Source organism: Anser anser (genome assembly GCF_964211835.1).
Source record: "Anser anser genome assembly, chromosome: 4".
Classification (NCBI taxonomy): domain Eukaryota; kingdom Metazoa; phylum Chordata; class Aves; order Anseriformes; family Anatidae; genus Anser; species Anser anser.
The window spans coordinates 46313838-46338509 of NC_139724.1; the positions used below are offsets into that span (position 1 = coordinate 46313838).

Sequence of the window (24672 nt, forward strand, 5' to 3'; positions counted from 1 at the left end):
ACTTCTTACCTCGTAACATTCACAGTAGTTTTTGAGGCATCCCGAGCGTTTACAGTTACACCCTTTGCTGTGTCGCCGGTCTGATTCTCCTTCCTTTCCTTTACCTATTTTGGGCTTGAAGGCTTCAGGGTTTCTGTCAAGGCAGGCCTGTCAAGGCAGATCCAAAGGGTCAAACAATGCATGCAGGGAGTAGAAATTACAGATGCAACGCAACAGCTTACATCTTGCACAGGTGGGAGATCAGGGTGTTACACACCCACCCGGCCCCATGCCGTGGCTTCGGAAGACACCAGCTACTTCTTTCACTCTAGCTATCTTTGAAGCAAACTAAAAGGCCTGCTGTCCAATCACGGCGCTAACTCAGCAACACACCCAAATATATACGAGCAGGAACAGGCTCTTTCCTTCCATGACATCAGAAAGAGGAAAAAAAAAAAAAGACCCCTCACCTTTATTGCTTTTTGCCTATCATTTTCATGGTCCAGGTTGTTGTAACAGTTTGTACAGTTGCAGTTATTGCAGAATTCACCATTTGCAAAGCAATCGCAGTACCTGAAACGGAAGATAGACAAGGCATTTGTAAACATGACCGTTACCTTGGCGCTACTACTGTTGGCAGCACCAGCCGTTTCTGGTCTGGTGACCATGCATATGCACTGATGAACACCTGAGTCACCCTATGCTGAGCTCCACATGGACAAGGTGTCTGTCTGAGCTGATGTTCAGACAGCTCAGGTCCTCAAAGCAGCACAAGAAGCTAATAGGGCTTGGTTCCATGGCAGTCCTTGGGTGGTTATCCTCATAGACAGTTCCTGACCCTGCTGGTTCAAGTTAGCTTTAGGAGCTCTCATACAGTCAAAACGAAGAGCAACTGATTGCAACAGTAAGTTAACAGGCAACCTGACATCTCACAGGACTAACACAGCGAGGAACATTTTTTGGTAGCTATGCCCAGAAGCTATTGTCAGCTGTGAAGTAAGGCAGAGTTAAAGAAAGAATGAGAGAAAAGCAGGGATGGAAGAAGAGATTATGATTAACAAGTACATCTCAGACTTTGAAGCATGGGTAACTGGAAAGGATCTGAATAAGGATAAAACTGCCATTATTGGAGACTTTCTAAAGGGGAAAGGATGTAAATAAGAAGCAGCAAAATACCAACAGGAATAACCTACCGCATCACCTTTTCTCTTCTGCACCTGTGCTACCTCCCACCAAAAACAAGATCCCATCACCCTGTGGGTCTGATACATGGAAATACACCACATTCATCCTCAGCTCAGACATGATTTCACACCATGAGAAACTCTGACAGGTTCCAGTGCTCCCAGTACCACTTCCAACAATAGTTGATGGAAATTGCTGATCCTTTTCAGCTGATCTTCAAATACTATTGGGAATCTATGTTCATTTTTAGGAGCCTAAATCCCTTGCCAAACTGACTTCCACTTCCTGTCATTTGCCTCGGGCAACACTGCAAGAAGTAGATTAGGGCTGCCCTGGATGCCACTAGAACCCTCCATCTGGTCAAATTGCATTTTGGTGATTTTTAGCATCCTGAATGGTCCCAGGGATGAACTACATAAAATGTGTTAACAACTTGTAATAGCTCTCCTTTCTCTCCTGCTTAAAATTCAGCATTGCAACGGTCCTAGATTTCAAAACAAACAGCACTGGCATGGCATCAATCCAGAGCACCACTGAACAAATCACCTTGGAGTTTTCTTCTTTGTAGAATGGGCTATGTAGCCATCTGCAACATTCATTTGGGAAAAGTAACTCCCCTTACAGACACATGAAGTATGACTACTGGTGAGAAAGCACCTTTGCCAGAACAAGTTAGCTGTTTGCTCTGCAATGCCTAGCCACTTAAAGATATAATTACAATAATGCACCAGAACAGCACATTCCCAAACAGCATTCTAAAGGTGGCAGCACCTGTGGAAGCCTAACAGCATTCTTGCTGGTGCAAGACATGAGCAACAATGCCGTTATTCTCTCAGAGTTTCCAGAGCATTCAAGAGCCAAAGACTAAAATCTGTGGAAAACTCCAGGCATCTAACGGATATTTGGCACCATGAAGACAACACCTTATGTTGTAAGAGGAAAGAAAGGCTAAACAAAGGAACAGCTAGACATCTTCCTGTTTACCCTGTCTGCTCTGCAACAAGCAATTTTGAGACTAGGCAGTATAGGGCATACCTTCCCACACAGGTGTGGGGTCTATTACATGAAAAGATATCCAAACTGCAAAGTTCAAACACATTTCTTAACGAGGGTTCAGACACTACTTCATCATTTTGTCTTGGAGAAGCGCACCAATGATTTCCTCTTCATTGAGTAACATTCCATGAAGCACAGACCAATTTTATTATCTCCTCCTGATATGGTCCAGAAATCCACATCCTGAATTTGCTGGAGGCAAGGAACTTAAATTCCTCAACTTAAAATGCTTTTACGTCAAATTGTTACAAACACGCTCGATAAAACAGCAAAAGATTTCATGAAGATGATCGAGCCTTAGACCTAGCAGTTAAGAATCGCTTGCCCATTCAAATGTTTAAAACAAACAAACCAACTATCCCTGCAACCCAACCCAACCAACCATAAAAAAAAAACATAACAGCCCAATTTTGCTGAAGTACTTCATACAGCATGGCATTACTCAAGGGATTTGCAAAAGCACAGTAGATGCCCACTGATGATACTGTGGGATGTCATGTCACTCACAGCAATACTGCAACTCCAGCTGCTGAGTGGAATTGGCTCTACCACACACAAGGGCACATTATGAACACTAACATTATGAAACGCTAGGGTCCATACAGCTCACGAGTTACATGAAGGCACGTGCACTGTGACATCTCCACCAGTGTCACCAGCAGCTTTAAATGACAATCTAGACATAACATTTCTGACATACTTAAAAACACTACTTTTTGATTCTTGGCATAAATATGGTGTCAAGGATAAGGCTTAACAACAAACAAGATGTACTTACAATTTCAAACATAGAGACTTTGTACAATTGCAAGGCTTCCGGGGGCGATTTGCAGATTCAGAAGGAATAATTCTGTAGAGGGGGGAAAAAATGCATCTATTTATACACTATTTATACATCTATTGCATCTATTGATACACAAAACGCATCTATTTATACACACACAGTTTTATTAGTTTCAGTTTCTTCCTATTTTAAATTCAAGTAAACGGTTGATGAAAATTCTGAAAAGTCTTTATGTTCCCTTACCATTAGGTTCTTGGCTGACGTAAGTAACTATTATATATAGTGTATTTCCAACCCAGAAAAAGCTGGGTTATTTGTTGCAAATCTGTCTACATGTCTTAAGTAGAAATGAAGCTTAAAGCTAGAGGATGCACAACTGCAAATGGCAGTCAGAGAAAACTTCCCCAGAACCTGTCGTCACGCAACGGGACTAGGTCCAAAAAAGGTTCATAGATTAAGATCATGCCTTTACCTTTGAACAGCAACAACAAAATTGACTAAACCTAGAACAATGGGCAAGCAAGCCAAAACACGGCATTCAGCTCAAAGATGAGTTTTATATCAAACACAGGCTTTAACTGCTCTTAAAAGCTAGGATTTTGTGTCATTAATCGCTTTTGATGAGATTCATTCCATCCCTATCCAGCAATTTCTGCACATAATACCAGGGAGATTAAATCAAACCCATTCATTTGGATAGCTGCATCTGGATTAAGGATTAGTTTGCATCACAGTTTAGGCTGCAGCAACAAAAAGCACCTTGGCGTACGCAATTTCCAACAAATAATAACGCAAAAGGACAGTGCAGAACAGCTAAAAGCTGGCTGGGTCAATGCAGGGAAAATATCCCACGTTAGCTGTTATTTTCATCTTTAAAGTGAAAATACAATATTGAGAACAAATAAACAAACCAAAGCCTCCTATTATGAACCATTTTGGGCTTGAGATGCATTTTGAGGCTTGGTTGGATTTGTTTGTGCTTAGCATCTTGCTCCTGTATCGACCACTACCTCTTTCCAGCAATGTGGAAAAATAGCTCAAGCCTGTAGCTCCCAGGCTCTGATGCAAAATGAAGCACAAACATCAACAAAATTTCAGGTCAACTTTCTGCCATAGGAATTGAAAACAAAAACAAAGATGGTGGAGGGAGCTACAATAGCTTTCATCAGGAGGGTAGTTCAGTTATTAGTTAGATGCATGTCCTTTAGTCAGAATTATTAACCTCAACACAGTATACTTGATGTCCTTAGAAATCCCACAAAACCCAACATCTGAGTCCCTGCCTTTATTTATAATAGCACTGAAAAAAGTCTGTAAATTCATCAGCCTATACCGCAGGTTTGCTGTCTTTTTTTTTTTTTTTTTTTTTTTTAACTTGTTGCAAAATACTCACCCATTAAATGGTAGCCGTGCTTGGGACTGAATACTAGATGTCCCTGTGAAGCCAGTGTTGCTTGCTATAGATACATATGACGACTGCTGTAACTAACAAAACAAAAAGGTAATGTGTAACATGAAATAAATTAAAGCATGCTCAAGAGGACTTGTACAAAGTATTTTAATTAGCTTTCCAGATACTGTTATAAAAAATAATATGCTTGCAAGCGCAGATTTAGAAATTTGCAGAACTTGGACCAGGCAACAAGGTCAAGTCTTCGTATTTAACAAAACCCCAGTATTTTAGATGATATTTTTGTTCTTTAACAGTGTCTACAGACATACGGATAACACAAACAAATGTTCAGACCACAAACAGTTCCAGCTCCTGAAAACACACATCTCACTCTTGTTTTCTTAAGCATCCCTGACCGCCAACAGATCAGGATCACTTTCTGCACAAATGACTATAGTAGCCCCTTTCACCTACAAGCCCCTTATTACTTAACTAAAACAAAATTATTTACATCCTGACTTTTCTTCGTATCTGGACCCACACATTGCTTTTCATATTAAGTAAAAGGAACCACCCCTAAGAACCTGCTAGGTGACACTGTTTTGGGCTACTTTTTTTTTCTACCTACATACAGCTCTTTTCTCCTGCTAAGATAGGTTTTGAAGACAGACTGGCACTTAAGATGTGGACCTATGGTGGACAGCCTGAAGGAGACAGGTTGTGTCTAGAACACCAAATGTCTGAGTAGTTTTCCAAAAAACCTGTATTCTTCACTTTAAGAGAACATTTGGGCAAGTGCACAGGAAGGATGCAATACAAGTGTTTTTAGGGACAAACAGCAGATTTAACAAAACCAAAAGGGATCCAAAGAATAAGGTTGATACTGGTGATGCCACAGGCTGACTGAATTCTTGTCTGAACAGACTGGCTAGTCAGCTTTCAGCAGGGGGTTTCATTTATTCTCCTTTTCATTCTCAGCATTGGCCAGATTTTGACAAAGCGTACAACTAACCCCTACACCTTGGCTGGAGAGCAAGGACTTCTAACTGGAAGGCAATACGTTCCATAACAGCACTACTTTCTTACTTATCTCTGGGTTAAGACTGTACCTGTGTGACATACTGAGCTGGAAGGACTGCATAGCCGACGTTTCCTGTGCCAGGTGCTGGTGCCAGGACAGTGCCTGGGGGAAGGTTGGTGAGGTTGGGCTGTATCTGTGGCAGTGGAGTGGCTGGCATAATAAGTCTTTGTTGGGGCTGACTGGTAGTGACTATCTGGGAGGTTGGGTTGATTGGTTTGGGCACCACCTGGAAAGAAAGTCTTGATGAAATCTTGCCCCCCCCCTTTTTTTTTTTGTTCAGAATGCACTTCTATTAATAGAACATTTCACGATGGTGCTGAAATTGGACTTTTTCATCCAGCTGACAAGCCAGTAATATGCCTTTTACATTCAGCTTACCTGTTTCACAGTCTGGGCCGGCACTATGGGAACAGACATCCGCACTGGGGTCGCATTCACCACCACTGGCTTTGCTGCAATCAAGACATAACATTACATTAACACGCATTATTCACTCAGCACAGAGTTGAGTCAAGACTTTCATATGCAGAGAATCCAAAGACACCGACTACTGCAACTATGCTGAGAGTAACTGACCAAACTCCTAACAGGCAACACTTATGCCAAAACACCACCTACATGAACAGTTATGTGCACAAGAGTGCAGGCATATGTTTAGCAGCTATGGTTTAAAAATCAGTTTGGGTGCAGAGCCCCTCTGGACACTCAATTTTTTTGCCAAGAGGACACTAAAATACTACAGCTTGGTTTCAGAGCGTTGATTCCGTCACAGCTCCAGAAAGCATGGACAGGAACCATAAGAAACATTTGGCACCTCTAATGCATTTTGTATTGAAGGATCTTCACATTGCAGTAGTTTTGTCAAGACATACGTGGGCTCTCATGACTTCCCACTTCTCATACTGAGAAACTGGGACTTGCCACAAGTCACCCCCATGCTGGTAAGCTAGTTGAAAGCAACAGAAAATGCTGCAGGGATTCAGGCCCAATGACAAAACCATTTGACACAGAGGAGCATTTCCACATACAAACCTGAGGTAGCAGGAGAACACAAAACCTTTCAAAACCTACCACAAACTCGGATACATCTGGCAGTCTTGAAAATTTCTATTATGTAACTATTTAAATCCTCAAAAACCAAACAAAGGATTAAAAACTTAGTTCAGACACCACATCAGCACCGGCACTTACCCTGTTGGAGAGGCTGTGTATTTGTACTGGGATTTTGACTGGCCGACTGGGTTGAACTATTGGCTGTTGTGGCAGTAACGAGTCTGACGTAATGGAACTTGCTTCCAGGTACCTGAATCTGCTGAACATTGGGTGCAGTTGCCAAGGGAATAATTGTCTTAAATTGAGATGTACCCACTCCTCCTACAGTAATGGTCTGCACTGCTGATTTCACAGCCTATTAAGCCAATACAGAGAGCATAAAGTTACTTTTACAAAGGCAGAAAGAACAGCAGCATGTCTATTCCTCCATGTGTTAGTGAGGAACTCTTTGATCCATGAGCATCCATGAGAAGTCAGTTATCCCCATTTTTTGCTTTCCAGAGTAAAAAAGAGACGCAAACGGATACAATGCCAGCCAAAGCTTGGTGCAAAGCAAACTCTGTTCTGTTTTCAATCCTTTACAGCAAAATCCCGAGTAAACTAATATTTGAAAGAGTAGGATGACTCAGTCTGCTTCCCAAGATACAGTGCATGCCAAATTAGACTTCAGCTGACTAAGGAGAACATTGCTCACTTTGTATTCAAAATCAAGCTGAGGACAAAACTAAAAATATTCTTATTAATAAAAACACGCAGTAAGAACTCCTTGCAGAACTGTTTGTGCTGGACTGCAGCACGATTAATCTGTGTGTACAGATACATCCTGTTGGACACAGTTTATGATGAACACACACAAGTCACTGTGCAGCCCTCGAGGTGCAAATGGAACAGAATCCATAAACTGATCGCTGAAGAGATGACAAAGTGGGCAGGCTGTGAAATGAGAGAAGCAAGAACAATGAACCGCAGCAAAACAAATTTACTAAATAATAAATGCCAAAAGGAGAAAGAAGTGGATTTTGGCAGACCTGTGCTGCCGCACAGCTGGGGTAGCAGTACATCTCAAATTCACAATACTTCAGCTTTGCAATTTCTCTCAAACGACAAACTGATAACAAGTCCATGTCTATTATTTTTATAAACATCCATAACTGTACGGGCTTGATAGCAGCCCTTTTACCATTCTTTCTGATGACCTCAAATGCGAGTTTATTCCTCTTCTTTCTCCTTTTATCCGACTTCTTTTGGAGTTCAGCTTTTTATTATCAGAATCTCTTAAAAACTGATATTAAATCTATCATGTACATTTGAACTAAGTTCTAACGTTAAATTTGATACAGTGATATGACTTGATATAACATTTTCCTAGCTTCCCAGCTTTGAACACCTACAAGAATGAAATCTCATTTCACACACACTTGACTGGAAATATAAGCTCACTCTTTTATGTAAGTTTTCCCTGGGATAACTTTTTTTTTTTTTTTCCTAAATAAATATATCGAAACCTCAGGAACTCAGACCAATTGGAAACAAGCACTGTTTACAAGCACACTCACAGCGACACTCACAGGGAAACCAGCTTGGGCAAAGCTCCCTCTAGCACACGAATTTCTGACTGCTGTCCAAAGACAACCGGGAAAACTGTAAAATTTAAGTGACAGCTCTTCAAAGGGTATCTTCTTGAGCCCTGTGATGACAAGGGAAACCCTTGTGTTGTTTCAGATAGCTTTCAATCAGATCTCAATATACCTACCACCCAGGAATCTCAGTTCTGTCACTTCGAGTGCTTGCATTAGAATGATTTCATATTTTAAAAAACATTTTAAACAGACAGTCTTGCCAGCTTTACTCCGAAATATCAAATCATGCTGGTGCCTACGTCTCCTTATCACCATTCCCATTATCACATGCCATGCTAAGACAAGACTAGTAAAATCTCTCTGAGCCTCTGGCCTTTTGCAGTGCATGCTACTGTGTCCGCTACCTGAGCTATGTCCACCTTGCTCATTTACACTCATACACATTCCTGTGTATTTACCAAAACAGGAATACAGAGATTCAGATAGAAAAAGATTCCCCTAAGATAAAAAAGGAGGGATAAAATAAAAACTGTAGTTTGATAGACTACTCAGTTCTGTCTCGTCTTCCATTAATGGAAGGCAACTTATCCAAGCTCACAGGGAGAACCTTAAAATTTTTCTAGAAATGAGACAGATGGAATTATTGACTTAAATTCTGTAGGTCTCAGACCACAGTGTCTTGGTTACGCAGACCTTTACCACAAGAATATGAACTCCACTGTTGCAAGCCTCAGAAACACCCAGGAAGCAGCCCTAGTTAGTGGTATACAAACAGTGTTCATTGGTGGAAAAGAACCAACCACTCCAGGAATTCTTCCTACCGGCACAGGGTGCCTTTCAGATGACTTGGGAGATTTAATACGCAGAGACGAGAACATGCCCCAAGTGGGGCTTCTCCGGCTTGGGCACCTGCTTTCTAAGTGCGCGTGCCCTTGAGTGTGCTGCCAATAGTTGGCAGCCCTCCATGGGAGGAGCGCCTGCTCCTCCGGGCAATGCTTCTGCCAACTCTTAAGCAAATGCTGCTACAAGAACACCTTGGGACTGCCAGTTTGCAGTTCAGCACCCTAGATTCTCACGAGCATGAGATGAGACGCAGACACGCTAGAAATTAAACGAAAGTCAGTCTGTACCTGCGCGGTTGTGTGGTTGACTATGGCCTTCCCAGGGGAGGAGGGTGCTGACTGCTGCACTGTGAGGATCTGCTGTCCTAACGCTACATTCAGTGGGACGCCCACCGTCTTCTGGGGGGAGTTGGGAGGCTGGGAGGCCACTGACACCACTGTTAGCTGCTTGGCAAAACAAAGAAGCAGTTTAAATTTCTGAGCAGCATGCAAGACCCTGTACATAAACGTCCCCCTCCTCGTGAGAGAGGTACAGTTCTCCCACAGTAGCTCAAGTTCTTCCTGTGAACAAGGGCGCTGTATTCAGTCACAACTCACATGGCCTGACTGTGCAAGCACAGCACGTAGATATGTTAGAAACTTCAAGGCGTTGCCGGTTTCCAGCACAGAAAGTCCCATGCAGACAGCTAGCACTGCTTCTCTTTTCCTTACGCCCCCAAACTCTGTACACTCAGACTGAGCATTGTCAGGACAGATTTCTGAGTTACAGCTTTCTAATCAGCACCGTGACTGTTTCATGATAAAGGGAAGCTTTAGAGGAGGGTAGTGGAAAGGAAAAACAATCTCACTTTATGCTATTAATTCAGCCAAAACATAAGAGCTTCATAAGTATTTTTCAACTTTTTTATTTCATTTTTTTTCTTTCCGATATCTTTTACTTTCTGACTCCTGTAACGATCCAGTTTTCTGACCAGATTTCTGCAGAGCGCATCACTTGAATACTCTATTCTAAACAACCACAACCCTTCCAAGGTCAGTTTTCAACTTCTTTTTAAAATTCCTACTTCAAGTTTTAACAAAAAGAAACCCAGCTTTTGAAACCATTTGTTTTTAAAAGATACTTAGAATTATTTATCTACAGTGAACTCAAGAGGTAGCGCAAAGTCTTTTCACTCCCACTCATCTATTAATTTTTATTATAAGATTTACTTAACACCTTCCCTGAAATGCTTTTCCCAGCAATATTTCTGAAACACAAATCCTCTGCTGTTTGTCTAACTCTCCGTAGCTAAAAGCACATCCAAAACAAGAAAATCTTAATTCTTGTGCTAGTTTTCATACCTGCTACTTAGTTTGCATGCATTATACATCTTGGTTCCCCTCCCTAACAATCATCCTTTCTCCAGTAATATTCCTATTCTCAAGGTAATTTTAATCAGGTCTAAAATCCCAGCTTCGCCGTGATGCTTGTCTGCATTGCATGAGTTATCTTCCTATCAATTGCCTGCCTGTGCCAATCTCCGGTTCTATCAAGGATCATTGCCAATCTCATTTATGTCAGACAATACTAGAGAAGACTAAATTATCTATGCAGCACCAGGCAACAGTTAGTAAATGTTAACCTATTAACATAACCAAGGTCTCCTCTTAAACAGCCCGTTGAATTTTTATGAATGCATTTAAAGACAAAAAAAGGGATTATTTGAGCGCTTGGCTAGGGGAGAACAGCTGCTCTGGGAATGGATGCTGAGGGAATGGCAAGAAGTGACAGGAATGGGAAATTAATGCAGTACCACGTATTTACTTAAAACCACATTAAAGGAGACGGCTGAAAAACCTAGTGTAGGCCATTAACGCAGAGCGTAGTGCCACGCAACAGAGACTCTGGAGTGGCAGGATCACAGACAGCTCGTAGCCAAGACTCAAACACAGAGCTCCATTCAGATCACTTTGCAGCAAGGACGGGAGGGCTGCAGCCAGAATGGGGTCCTTACCTTATTGGGGGATTTGAGTGGTGAGATAGCTATTTTATTCGGTGTCTGTTGTGTTGTTGTACTCAAAGAGGATCCAATAACTCCAGTCTCAGAGATCGTTATTGTCTTTGGTGGTGTTCCTGGAGCAGACTGCGAAAGAACCCTGCCTATAATCAACAAAGACACGGTCAGCTTCAGTATCCCCTTTTAGAACTTGTAAAGCTCAAGTTTTCCCTGGTTAGCACGCTGTTGATCCTTGCCTCTGAGGGTACCTTACCTACCAAGAAGGACAGTGGAATTCCTTAACTTAGATTCAGAAAGAAAGCAGAAACAATCTGTGTTACCACAAATGAAGAAACAGTTTTCTCAGGCTTAATAAAACTGACATTTACTTTGAGCTTTCTGAGGCATCCAGCTGGTAATTCTTGAAAGCCAGCACAGCGTCCCCAGGCACGCATCCCTCCAATACACCTGCGCTGCACACAAACACTCAGCCAGCTGGCAGCATGCTACCAAGTCCCTGGGCTGCTGCCAGTGTACAGAAAAACTGTGAATTGGGAAGGGGTGGAGGGGCACTTCCCTTTAATACTCTGCCAGCAGAAACGAGCTCTATGACAGTGACCACCAAAAAGGTGCTTGGTGTCTCTCTACATTCAACTTTGACTTTTTTTCATTCTGTTTGTGCTGGTGGTTGGCTTTTTCACTGCCTAACACAATATATGATACTCCTGTGAAAATATGCACGGAGGTATAACTCCCCATACAATCTGCTTTTGCAATAGCAAAGAAGCTTAAACATCAAAAACAGCGGCTCCAAATCACAAAATCAGCCTCATGAATACTGCAAAACTGCAAGAGCAGAAAATAGATTTTTCTTCATACTTTTAAGTTGCTTTCCAAAGAGCGTTTGACCACTGAGCCTTCCTCTGCTGCACTTTGGCTCAGATGTGTGTTTCTGTCACAGCCTCTCTCTCAGCAATTCTCTCATATATATCAAAATATAAGAAAAAGCAGTGTAACTTTGCCATCCAGAACCAACTGGTGACGTGAAAATTGGGTCAACTGCAACTAACATGATCAAGCACCATCCACATAGAAAGCTGCCCTCCTCTGAGGTCTACATGCTCTGAGATAACCCTCACTTGTGTGCAGCCTAAATAACAGCATGCTTGGTTGCTAAAGCCACATGCAACCCGAAAATGTCACTATCTGTGGGAATTTTACCATCTTCAGTATTCAGTGCTGCTAGTTTTGTTTTTTCCTGGTGATAGCTTTCCCTTTCTCACTGCATCCCCTCTGCGCTCCTTGGCATCAGCTTCCTAAACAGAATCTGGCTGCTTATATTGACAATCCTTGCAAAATTACAACTGGCACCTCAGTTTTCAGAAATGTCCAGGCAATTACAAGTATCTATCGGATTGAGAAAAACACACACACACAATCTAAACAGAACACACATGTGCTACACCTTCCATAAAGCAATACCAACCTCTCTCAGCTGGTAAGCTGTACTGGCGGTTTGGGGTTGCGAGAGGAAAGGAAGATGTTTAGGAAGACTTCACTTAGACAAGCATCTTCACCTCGCCAGCTCAGGGAAAAGTACTTGTTATTCTCCAGCTTATTGATTGAAAAGCTGGAAGCTTATTTCTTTAATAACACATTTGCTAGTCAATATGATGCAGATCTGTTGTGACCTGCACGTTTCTTTTCACTCTGCAGGCAACAAGCTTTAGAAGTCTAATGGAACAATAAACTCTTGCAAAAACTATTTCTGTTGTGGTTCTTTAACTGTTTGTCAGTTTTCACGTACTGCCAAATGAAAAGGTAATGCCTCTTGAAGTGGCTTGTTTGTTTTTGAAACACACAAAAACCTTAGTTCAGATGCATATGCACAACGTTTTACAACTAGCACAAATCCTGGTTCCGTAAGGACTTAACACATTCATATGTGGAAAATATTTTAGGCCTGCTGGGAGGGGGTCAGTCTGGAAACAGATAGACATCCTTTAAAGCTCTGAAGGTGACTGGCTTTCCAGGTGCGTCCTTTGGAAATAATTTGCGTGCCTTAAATGTTACCTGCATACAACTCCCCCACGCCAAAATCAAATGATTCAAGTCTAATTCATCTAAATGAGCAAAGTGTAAGGTTACTGACCACTACGGGGCCCCTCGCTACAAGAAGGACATGGAGGTGCTCGAGAGAGTCCAGAGAAGGGCAACGAAGCTGGTGAGGGGTCTGGAGAACAACTCTCACGAGGAGCGGCTGAGGGAGCTAGGGTTGTTCAGCCTGGAGAAGAGGAGGCTCAGGGGAGACCTCATCGCTCTCTCCAGGTACCTTAAAGGAGGCTGTAGAGAGGTGGGGGTTGGTCTATTCTCCCACGTGCCTGGTGACAGGACGAGGGGGAATGGGCTAAAGTTGCGCCAGGGGAGGTTTAGGTTGGATATTAGGAAGAACTTCTTTACCGAAAGTGTTCTTAGGCATTGGAATGGGCTGCCCAGGGAAGTGGTTGAGTCACCATCCCTGGAGGTCTTTAAAAGACGTTTAGATGTAGAGCTTAGTGATATGGTTTAGTGGAGGACTTGGTAGCGTTACGTCAGAGGTTGAATTAGGTGATCTTGGAGGTCTCTTCCAACCTAAATGATTCTGTGATAACATTTATCTGCTTCTACCTACATCAAAATCTTTGTTGATTTTTCCCCCAACTGCTTGAGGTGTTAAAACGGAAACTATAATAAAAATCAACACAGGAAAAAAAAAAACCTACAATTGCCATCTCTTTGAATAACCTTAAAAAATCATAAAGCAAAACAAGTCAAGTAAGTACAACCTGCAATGACTGGTGACACTTGAGTGGTCTGCCCTGTAACGGCTTTGCTATTGATTGGTTTTGCAAAGATCAGCTTGGTGATCACTGGGCCAGAAGTTGGGGTTCGGGTCTTCTTCGCAATCTGAAAGACGGATAAAAAAATTCTCAAATAACTTGAGTGTTTTGGATCTAAATCATCATGTTAACGACATCATACAAGATAGAGTGCAATATTCACAGACAGAATAATTCATCATCTCACACTTTACCTCCATTTCTCATGTTGGAGAGAACTGGGTTATCATCTATGCCTCTTGAGAGAGCCAGCCACCAAAGCAGGACAGCCAAACCCCTCACAGCTATCTCATAAGATATCCCTGAACAAACATACCTCACTTTCAAGGTGCCTTATTATTGTCCTGAAAATATTTCTCACATGTGGCCTGCCTATGTAAAAAATATTCAAGTTAAAAGCCAAGTCTCAAAATTTCAAGTTTAAAAAAAAAGTTACTTTTTCAGCCACCCAGGACATAAACTTGCTCCTTGAGTCACTTAAATGAGACTACTACAGCTCTGAAATGTTTCTTCACTGCTCTGAAACATTTCTTCACCTGTTCTGACATAGCAGCACACTCCTACCCTGCAAATGGGAAAATAGAACGTGGATCATCAGCCCCTGAAATTTTTGGACATGGGCTAGCCAAAAGCAAATCAGTACATCCAGGCCCAAGAGTAGGGGGCCGTGTGTCCCTTCTGTGACATCTCCCCTCTGAAGTGCAGCTGGACCAGGGACAGGTACGTGCAATTCAATGATACGGACTGCTTCAACTTAAAGGCTTTTTCAGCAGGGCTTGGTAACGAGGACAATCAGAACTTTTTCCTCCCTTCTCCACACTGAAGGGGCAGCTACCAGATGCGTTTATCCCAACCGTTTCTATACCCTGGCATGCAGGCGTGGAAAATTCAACTTAGAGGTGACTTCTTTCAAAGATTGCTTTAAACCACCAACTCTCGAGGCTGCCAGCAGATGAGGGCAAGCATTAGGATCTTCTCCCGTAAGCAATACTGTACTCAGACCCGCAGATGAGCCCCGTCCTGCCTCTCCTCTGCCCCACGTGCCTGTGTGCATCCCACAGGCACTGGCCACCACCTGCAGCAAGGTCACAGAGGCATGAGATGGCATCAACATGGGGAGCCACATCGATATTGCACATCTGTTGCTTTTACTCAAACGAGCAAGCAGAGAAACCTTACACATGGAGACAAATACAGAAATGACAGCTACTTTCAACAGCCTGAGAAAGAAGCAATTGCTTAAATGAAGCAATCAAATAGGCTGGATGTTGTGGTTTCCTACACAAAAACCCTATTTATAGCATTTGCTGACTGCAAACACCTCCTTTACAGTAGCGCGACGCCAAAGCATTGCAAGTGGTCGGCAATGTGCAACAAATCCAGCAGGCTGCCCGCAGAGAGGGTGCGTGAGGCCGGTTGGGCTGCCTGCAGCATGCTGGCAGCACAGCTGGGGAAGCCCCCGGATGGCACCACAGCTCCTGGCCTCGCACCGACAGCAAACCCCGCACTGCGTGCCCGAGTTGTGCCCGGCTGAGGCCAAGGGCCCCCAGGCAGCTCCGACCCTGGGCAGCGCCAGATTGGAGATTGCCATGCTGTTGAAATTAATCCTAATCCTGCTACAAATTATCACCGTAATTTACCTGCTATTGCTTCTAGTCGCTGAAGCAAGGGCAAAGTCTGGCTCAGAACATGGCCAACACCTAGCAGGAACAGTGAGCGCTCAAACAGCAGCAGCAGTTTCCCAGTAACAGTCATTATCCATGCTTAAATTACTTGCATAAACACTTACAAAATACCAGCCAACTGTTACCATCAAGTATCTCAGGGCAAAGTAAAAATCCCAGAACAAGAGCGGGTCAACACAAGTAGCCCTGCTTCAAGGGGGCTCAACTTGCGATACCCTTCTCAGATTTTTTTTTTTTTTGGAAAACTGATGGACTGGGAAGCAGAAGCTCTACATTTTCTAAGAAATGACTGAACTCCCGCAGGCTTTCAGAAACGTGGCAAAAAACCGGCATACTTTCCCTCGGCCCTGCAGCACGGGCAGCCCCACTGGCTGCCTCTTGGCAGCGAGCCCTTCTGGAGCATCGATAGCCCCAGTGTCTGCCAGAGCCTCCCAGGATAAGGTGGGAAGCTCATTACCTGTTTCAGTAGAGACTGGAGACACCAGAGGAAATAATCAAGGTGACAGAATGTCCTCTCAGTGCTTCAGCAAGAGCAACTTCTCTGGAGCCCTCTGTCACTGCCTGTACTAATCACAAGGAGGTCACCATTATTCCTTTTTGCCTATGTAAGCTAAGCACGCTCTCGGAAAGTTGCTTCGAATTAGACTGCAGAAGTATTTCATAGGGCAAAGAGCTCTTCCCTAAGAAAATTATTAATTTAAGAAGCACACAGCAGCCTTCTTCCCCCTGCAGAAAGGAAAAGCTTAATGTGCAAGCATCTTTATTTCAAGGGTTAATTTGTGTCTCCCTAAGCTCTTCCCACTAAACAAGATGAACAAGTGTGCTTCCATGACCAGCCTGCCTTCAACTGTCAAGCAACGTGATATTATTACAGAAAAAGGCACTCGCATACCTTGAATTTACTGCGGGCTAGGAACAGCCACAGCCACTTACCACAAAGGAGCTAACATAGTATAAATCCACTCCCTAGATGACCTCATGGGAGCTCCTCCATGCAGCCACACCCTATGTAATTTTTACTTGGCATAATAGGAAAAGAATCACAGAGTCTGGAAATAGAAGACAACAGCCTACTTGAGAGAAGATAATAAGGACCCTGAGTCAGGAGCAGAGATTTGCTGTGGGCTTAGGGAGTGCGCGAGTTTATTTTCCCACAGTGAGACAAAGCCACACTGATGGTGCCGCAGTTGTCTTGCCACAGTAGCTACAGACATGTAGATGTAACCACTGAAATGCGGAGCCAGCTACCACATCGAGACAAGTTCAGGTTGGAGCAGCTCAGTCGCAGCAGTGGCGATGGGTCTGGACCTCTGCTTCTCACACAAGCGCCAGGTAGTACGCCAGCACATCATGCTTTTTAAGCCTGCACGCAAGCAGAGTCCCAGGCTGAAAACATGTGCTGGCCAAATTGTTTTGTCCACACGTGCAGGGCAGTGGTTTCTACTATATCATGACGAACTGTCCAGATCTACAGAAGGTCTACAGAAGGGAGAGCAATAAACCTCTTACTACAGAAGCCCGAGGTCCCACTGTGTTTTACACCCCACAGCTTCATACCTCTAACATTGCAGTCAGAGAGGGAGCAGGATTCCAAGGCACGTTTTGCAGAACTCTATCAATTCTGCCTTTTCTCAAGTGCTGAGATCTCAAGTGTCACAATTAGATTCCAGTAAGACAAAAGGATTTTATTTTTGACCTGCAAAGCCCCTACAACATTGATAATGTGAGGAGAACTGTACAGAGCTCGTATCCACCTAAGCCTCACCTTTTATCAATTCTTTTTTTCAGCACGAAGTCAAACTGCTGTGCTGCCTTGCATCTGAAACAACTGTTTCACATGAGTTAAGTTACACAAGACCCTTGGGAAGCAGGGAAGCATTCACTACTTCCTTTTCCACTCAGGAGGTGCCAAGAAGGCACTGAAAGGTTGAGAGGCTCGTCAGGATCATGGGGTTAACACGTGACATCATTTTCTAAGTGTGGGTTACCTCCCCTGTCATCTATGATAGAGTAAGATCGTGAATCTCTCACCTAGCCTCATATATCCTTTTGATAATTAAGTAATTTCCTGCAGGGAGACGTACTGTCTAGGAGTTGCACATGTAGTTCTTTCCTGCAGTATCGGTCACTTTTAACAAACTGAACTCTGCCTTCTTGCTTTTCATTTCTACTTCCTCATCTCCTTATAGGGGAAAAAAAAAAAGGAATATCAGGCATTAACAATTCATTCCATTTTGCAAAAGGAAGCAAAGATTTAATAGAAAGACCATAACAAACAAATTCAACCCAACTGCAATTAAATGGATTAACAAAGGGATGCAAGCCCATTTATAATGGGTTATATTAAGGAACCTGTAGAATTCCTCCTGACAAACAGATATCAATCACTGAGTCAGTTTCTCAGTCACTGATGGCACAGGTAATCTCATGGAAGCAAAAGCTCATTGCAGTTATTTTCTTAATATTATACTGTTTCATTTATGTACTAGTTGGCAGTAACTGAAGCCAGTAGGAAATGATCCACTCTTACACGTTCCTGTGTTGACATCGCTTTTTCGAAAACTGTAATGACAACTGTACCATTAACAATGGAAGGCACAAAAACAGGAGCCACATACAGGGTGCACAGATAAATTGAAAATGGTCCTAACTATTAAACATTTTTGTCTGGAGATAAGACACAGCAACAAAGGAGGGGAAAGCAGATACCGGTGCAGGGATCATCTGCTGATTTAAAACAAACTACCTGGACAGTTGCTTATGTGTGCTTACCACAAAATGCTAGCTGGGGAACTTACCAGTGCTCATGGTATGCTTAAAAGTAGCATGAAAAGTTACTTGAAAAATTTCAAGTGTAGGAAATTTGTTTTCATTTGTGTACTTTCAGTTTCCTTTCTCATCTCACTAATTTCAATAATCATTTTCCATCATAACCTGCACTGAGTTCTAGTTTTTCTTCACAGTCATCTAGAAAGAAGTTGCTCACATTTAGTTCTGCCACACATCAGATGAAAATCAGGCCCTTTCATTAATAACTTGTGTCTTTACAACACCTTTTCAGATCCCATCAGATTCTCTCTGTTTTCAGTTATCTCCAGATCCATGCCTGAGTTGGGAAACAGCGCTTAGAGACATCCAGCTTACAATCCTGTCTAGTTGATCAATATCTATTGATAAGCTTAGGCAGATTTGAGGCAGACGAGACGTACCTTTCTGTTACTTCTCAAATACTGTATGGTTCTTTGGAGACTTTATTTATAACAAGCTCAATGCAAGAGGCAGAAGCTACTTGATCATAAAAGAGGAAAGCCGTGCACATTCTGAATAAAGAAATGGCAGGCATAAAGAGTTCAATTCAGTATTCTGAAAGCATGTAGAATTTATTTTTATCAAATGAAAATAATGGGAAAACTCTCTTTAATGAATTTTGATAGCTCACTTTTTCTGAGGCAAACCCTAAATTCCTAGACAGTAGCTAGAGGTAGAAGACATTAAGACTGTAAATGCCTACACAGATGAAAAAGCAGGCCAAGAGCAGCACTGTGCTTTTATACAAGGAATGAATGAGAAGGCTGAAAGCAACCGCGTGCCAGTCAGCGAAGGAAGCAGACAACAGTTGCACCAACAGAATTATTATAAAGAGGTTTCATCAGCATAACTCACTTTACCTGTACTGTTTTTAATTGCTGGGTCTGCAAAACAGAAGGCTGGGTGGCAGTATTTATCAGCTGACTTCCTTGCGTCAAAGCTGAGACACCAACAACAGGTTTCACTTCTGACCGGCCTCCGATAACAACTTTGATCTGCTGGCCTTGTACCTTCGAGTCTCCGGCTTGGCCTTGGGACGCAGCCTTCTGCGCCTGCGGGAGCTGGCTGTGGGGCAATGCTAAAACAATGGGTTGGCCAGACTTGCCCAAAGTTGTTACGATGAGCTTTTGCCCGTCTGGTTTAATACTCTGATTGCCTATTTTAAGGTCGGCAGTCTTGTTCAAAAAAATCTGATTGGCTGAGATAGTGACCGGGGTCTGAGCACCAAGTTTATGGAGGCCACTTTGAAAGGCAGGCTTTACTATCGAGTTTCCCTCCGTTTTGGCAGTTGCGGTGTTCACCGCTGCATCGCCTGAGTGATTACTGGGCGCAGTAACCGGTTCTGCGGTGACTGGGGCTGTAGTCGTAGTTGAAGAGTCACCAGTGGAACTTATATTCACTATTTCTTCCAGTTCTGTTTCCATTGGAATAGAATCTCCCATCGGTGATGACACAATAACTGCCTCGATGCCGTCATCTTCCACCAGCGTTATCCCGGTGTCCATTATTTCCTCAGGGAGCAAGCTGTTCACTTCTGCTGAAACCACCTCCATTGTAGCAGTTTTGGCAGTGGTGACTAGAGCAGGTACTGCAAAAAAAAGGAGGAAAAAAAAAAGAGAAGTGAGTGATTTCCAGAAAATAGACATTTTGCAAAGCTTTATGAATGACATCACCAAAAAAAGAAAATGTAGTAGCAGAAATTTTTGACAACTAACCCATTTAGCTGGATTTAATTACACCAAGAATTTATATCAAAGCTCTTCAACATGATCCATTAAAGTCAAATAAAGGTGTCAACTTCCTGTTGTTTACCAATCCACTCTTGGCAATTTTGTATGCCTAGAGAAAGCGTTCCCCCCAAGATACGGTATGTTGTTCACAGAGATTTAAGCTTACTGAGATATAAAGCAGGAGGTAAAAAGCTTTGCAAATCCAATAGACAATGATGACTTTTGTCATACACGTCAACATCTACTAGCAAGGTATCTTGCCTCAGCGACTTGATTCCCACAGCTGAAGTAATGGGGTTCATCCTTGTCTAAACCCTCATTTCAGAAACGTCAGGCAAACAAACAGCTGCCCGGTAAGGGGCTGTATTTACCCCAGAAGCCAGACGCAGGAGCAAGCTAAAGCCCTGCCCTTCCAAGGTGAACGTCCATTCCTCTCTGCTAGCACGGAGAAATGCAACTCAGTTTTTCTTTTTATACTTGCAAGATAACATAGAGCCCCAACTCAAAACGCTTCCTAAAAGCCAAACAATTACTACCCTGTCTGAATGCTAACAGGATTTTTTTGCGTGGATTAATGAGAGGACCAACTCAGATAACAAATCCACAGTTAGTTTCAGAGCCCGAGTCAGTTCCCACTTGAGAAACCTTAAGGACAGTGCTGGGAGTAGTAGCTGCATCCACCGTGGCCACTGAAACCGCATCCGTGCCAGAGGCTGCACACAGCACCTCAATGAAGCTTTTCCTCCATTTGCTGACCCCTCAGCACGCTCGGGCACTGCATGGGTGAGTACACAGCACGGATATACGTACTCCACACACCCTCAAGTGTCCATGATATGCGCACGAGGAGAAGATGCCCACAAATCCAGCTTCCTTCTTCCTAGGAAAAGCTGACTGAGTTCCTTGTGCTTCAGTGACATTCATAAGTCAGGAACCATGCTGCTGAAAATGCAGCCCCACCGCTGTGGTACCAAAGACCAACCCTGTGGCTCGACTTGCGCCCAGGACAGCTGTGTTGTGTCCAACAACTTAAGGCTTGTGCCTTAAGCCGTACCGCTTGGAGCTCATCTGCACAGAAACCCATCACTGCTTCTGCTGTCCGAGAAGGAACCAAGGGCTGGGATCCACAAGTTAGGCTCTTAGGGTCAACTACAATCCAAGTAGTGATTGCTTCCATGTTTGAGAAGGAGGGCATCATGTAAATCAGACAGCGGAAAAACCAATTCGATAAAGACAAATTATTTTAAACAATATTGCTTTAAGTTGCATTTCTAAGTGCTATTCCCTAGAAGAAAGGCCATTCTTAGTATATTTTAGCAGTATAAACAGAACACACTGCTTATATGTATTTAAACAGTTATACAGTTCAAAAGGAACTTATTTATATTCTTTATTCTTACCATTTGGTTATGCTACAAACCAGTAGACGGTTGCTAAATACCTCTATCTCTTTGAAAAAAATGAAATGGAAACGCAACAGAGTCAGGATTTTAAACAGAACTCTGAGTTCTAACCTCCCGCATATCAAAATGCAGAGGGAAAAGAAATAAGTTGTTTCAAGTTAGGCATTAAGACCTGTAAGTTAAAAGAAAAGAAACATTACATGTGGTTGGAATAACAGTTTACAGCCATCAACACTGAAAGATTCTTGAGGTATGAGGTCTTACCGCTTTACAGATGGCTTTCATTACTGTATTTAGGCTCGTGTCATCAAAAACAGCAAGAAAAAGAAAACACAAACGTACCTCGCTTGTTTGATTTCTTTGTTTATTAGATAGAACTAAAATAGATGCACAAAATGAAATGACGAAAATCTTGTCCTACCTGCATAAGAAGCTGATGTCATCAAAAGCCACTTCAACATCCAAGCACATCGTATTTTTAGGTATTTACCCAGGATTTCTCAACCACTTAGCTGTTTACTTTTGCAAATGTTTTTATAGCAAACATACTGTTTCCATTTTTTCAGCTCCTCTACTGAAATGTTTTCCAATAATAAAAGGTCACCAAACTCTTAACATTCTAACGGATCTGAGATCTTCAAGCAAGCACAGAAAATACACTGCTATTTTCACTAGATTTCCAAGTTTCTTTGGCTTCACCAACTACACTTGGAATCACTTGGCCTTGCCAGAGCTGTACCTACACCTCCAAAAAGGACGCATCAGTAAGCATTTAGTTGTTTGTAGCTGACAACCAAACGAAAACCTACACCAAAGAAGTGGGTAAGCATACCATCAGATTGAAGAACTCCCCCAAGACTGTATGGTCAGTTTCACAAACAGATCATTTCAGGCCACAGAACAATGGTCATGCAACAAATTAAAAGCTCTCCTAGAAAGTTATGTAAAGAAGATTGCTTTAATAGAAGACTCTACCCCAGTACAGCTCAGGACATGAAATTAGCTAAATATGCACCAAAAATAGTAAAGTAAATAAACAGAGAAAAAATAGGGACTAAAGTGCATCATCAGCAAGGTTTGGCAGCAATGACTTCATCGAATTACTTTCTGTCACCTTCTACTAAGACAGCAGACAGCAGTTAGGAGGGCAGCAGGGACCAAAGACCAGCTCAAGTGGCCCACCCCGCCCATCTGTCTGACGGCACAGACCTACACCTGATATTCAGAGGAAAGAAAATAGAGAACAACTTGAACCTTGCTGTTGCCCGACCTCACACTCCAATACTCCTGAATGCTGTATTTGTTTCTAAAAGGTCTTATTAAAAAAACGATCACCACGTTCCTATCAATATAACTTCATGAAGGTTAAAAGAGATTTCTAAGTAGGAGGATCAACACGTGATGACATCGGCAAAACGCAGAATGGAGATAAGGGTTCTGACAGGTACCTGTGAACTTCGATCTATTTTCTCCTTTTCTTTGCCAGTATGCCAATGCACAATCTTCAGGAAAGTAACCGTGTTAAGTATTGAGTGCTATTATTACACCTTTGTTGTGAAAACATGCAGATCTATCATGTTAAACAGGAAAAAAACACATATCAAAACAATGGGCAGAGTAAAACAGTGAAAACATGCAGATCTATCATGTTGAACAGGAAAAAAACATCAAAACAATGGGCAGAGTTAAACAGTGGTGTGGAAAGCAGTCAGCAAGAAGGCAGTGTAATGCCCATGTGCCCCAGTATGCAGGCACAGCTCGTTGCCCCTCCAGCAGCGCCAGCTGGGTAAGAACAGCTGAGCTCCCAGTCTGCACAGCCAGCAGCGAGGGCTCTGCACTGTGAGGAGAACTGTCCAGGGGAAAAATAAATGCTCTGACAGGAAGGCTGAGAGACCAGGATGTCTGGGGTGCAGCTGCAGCAATGCCCTGTGCACAAGCTCTCGCCTGGAAGTGGAAAGTGAAGCCCTAACCCAAAAGCTTCATTAAGGCATCACATCCGACACAGCCCCTGGTGGCAGGGATGGCTCTGGGGTTTCCAGATGTGCTGCCCACGAAGCGAACCAAATGGCAAGCAAGCACCCCTGCCAGGCACAGCGGCCACCTGAAGGTGGAGCAGAGCTGTGTGCTGAGGTGCAGCGCTGTTCGGAGCCAGCAAGGGCAAATACCTTTGGGTTCTTGAGCTATGGACTGCAAAAGCCTTCCAAGAGGAGAAACGATGAAACACCCGAGTGAAGTCCTACCCTGACGAGGTGACCGCCGGTACAATCATCCAAGGGACAAACGGCACGGGGACTTGTACCATCTGTACAACTAACTGCTATAAAACTACCTTGTGCATCACTCACCACGAGCAGATGCCAATATGACCGTACATTATTGCAAGTTTCTTCCTGAAGGGTGAAAAACAGGATACAGTTTAGAAGGTCCTGAACCAGAAAATAGACTGCTCTGAATCCTTGCAGTGGCAGAGTTACAAGCGTCTCCGCAGCCCCTTGGCACCGCCACGGCTTTTCCAAAGGTCTGTAAAGTTCACAAACGATTGTTACCTTCCTACTGAGGGCTGGCTGATACCAAAGGGGTAACATTTTGAGTGCTTGGCCTCTGCAAAGGAATGCGGCAACACCAACGCTTCTCTGCCAAATAGAGGTGCAACGGGGGAACTGTCTGCAGGCTGCACCTCATATTTCAGGATTTTACAACTCCAAACCCTCACGATATTTGTATAAAGTTACAATATTAAAATCAGTATATTTCTAGTATGCTGATCTATTAAGAGTTAAAAGAAATAATAATCTATTTCTACATCCACTTAATCGAACAGAGGCAAGAGCAGGAGGAAGCAGTGGAAATACAGAATGAATCCTTGATGATTACGGTTCACAATTTTTAAGTTATTCACTTGGGAAATGTGAGATACTTCCAGCCACATGCAATTAAAATTTAGGTGCTTAAACGCTTCTCAATTTTTCAGCTTTTGCTCACGCACACTTTTCAATAGCAGCAATCTCAAAATTCCACAAGGCTGCCGAGCTGAATGTATTTTTTTTGCCTTAATACCTAGAGATTAAGCAGTGTAAAATTACTCGGCATTGACTAGTTGGATGCTGCCACAAAAAAAAGAGATCCAAGTACCCCTCAGTGGAAAAATGCAGAAGCCATTCCTCCACCTGCTCCCACTCCCCTTCCTCAACTTCCAGCACGTGGCACGGAGGCAGAAAACAAGCATCGTGCACTTCAA

The 24672-nt window shown here is 43.0% G+C and overlaps 1 protein-coding gene across 8 annotated transcripts in view; it reads right to left on the reverse strand.

Moving 5' to 3' along the window:
- The window catches only part of LIN54 (lin-54 DREAM MuvB core complex component), a 37696-nt gene that overhangs the window by 4146 nt on the left and 8878 nt on the right, over positions 1-24672 (reverse strand). For 3 of the 8 annotated variants that reach the window (XM_083836001.1, XM_083836004.1, XM_083835998.1), the window contains exons 2-12: positions 19162-19889; positions 13755-13875; positions 10948-11093; positions 9242-9400; positions 6670-6886; positions 5857-5930; positions 5507-5704; positions 4398-4489; positions 2999-3070; positions 450-552; positions 10-147 (exon numbers count right to left, since the gene is read on the reverse strand). In XM_083836001.1, the coding sequence (XP_083692127.1) occupies positions 10-147; positions 450-552; positions 2999-3070; positions 4398-4489; positions 5507-5704; positions 5857-5930; positions 6670-6886; positions 9242-9400; positions 10948-11093; positions 13755-13875; positions 19162-19854 (2013 nt within the window). In that variant the 5' untranslated portion in view covers positions 19855-19889. The remainder of the gene's footprint in view (positions 1-9; positions 148-449; positions 553-2998; positions 3071-4397; positions 4490-5506; positions 5705-5856; positions 5931-6669; positions 6887-9241; positions 9401-10947; positions 11094-13754; positions 13876-19161; positions 19890-24672) is intronic. The other 5 variants (XM_083836005.1, XM_083836003.1, XM_083836000.1 and 2 more) reach the window with 4 other exon arrangements.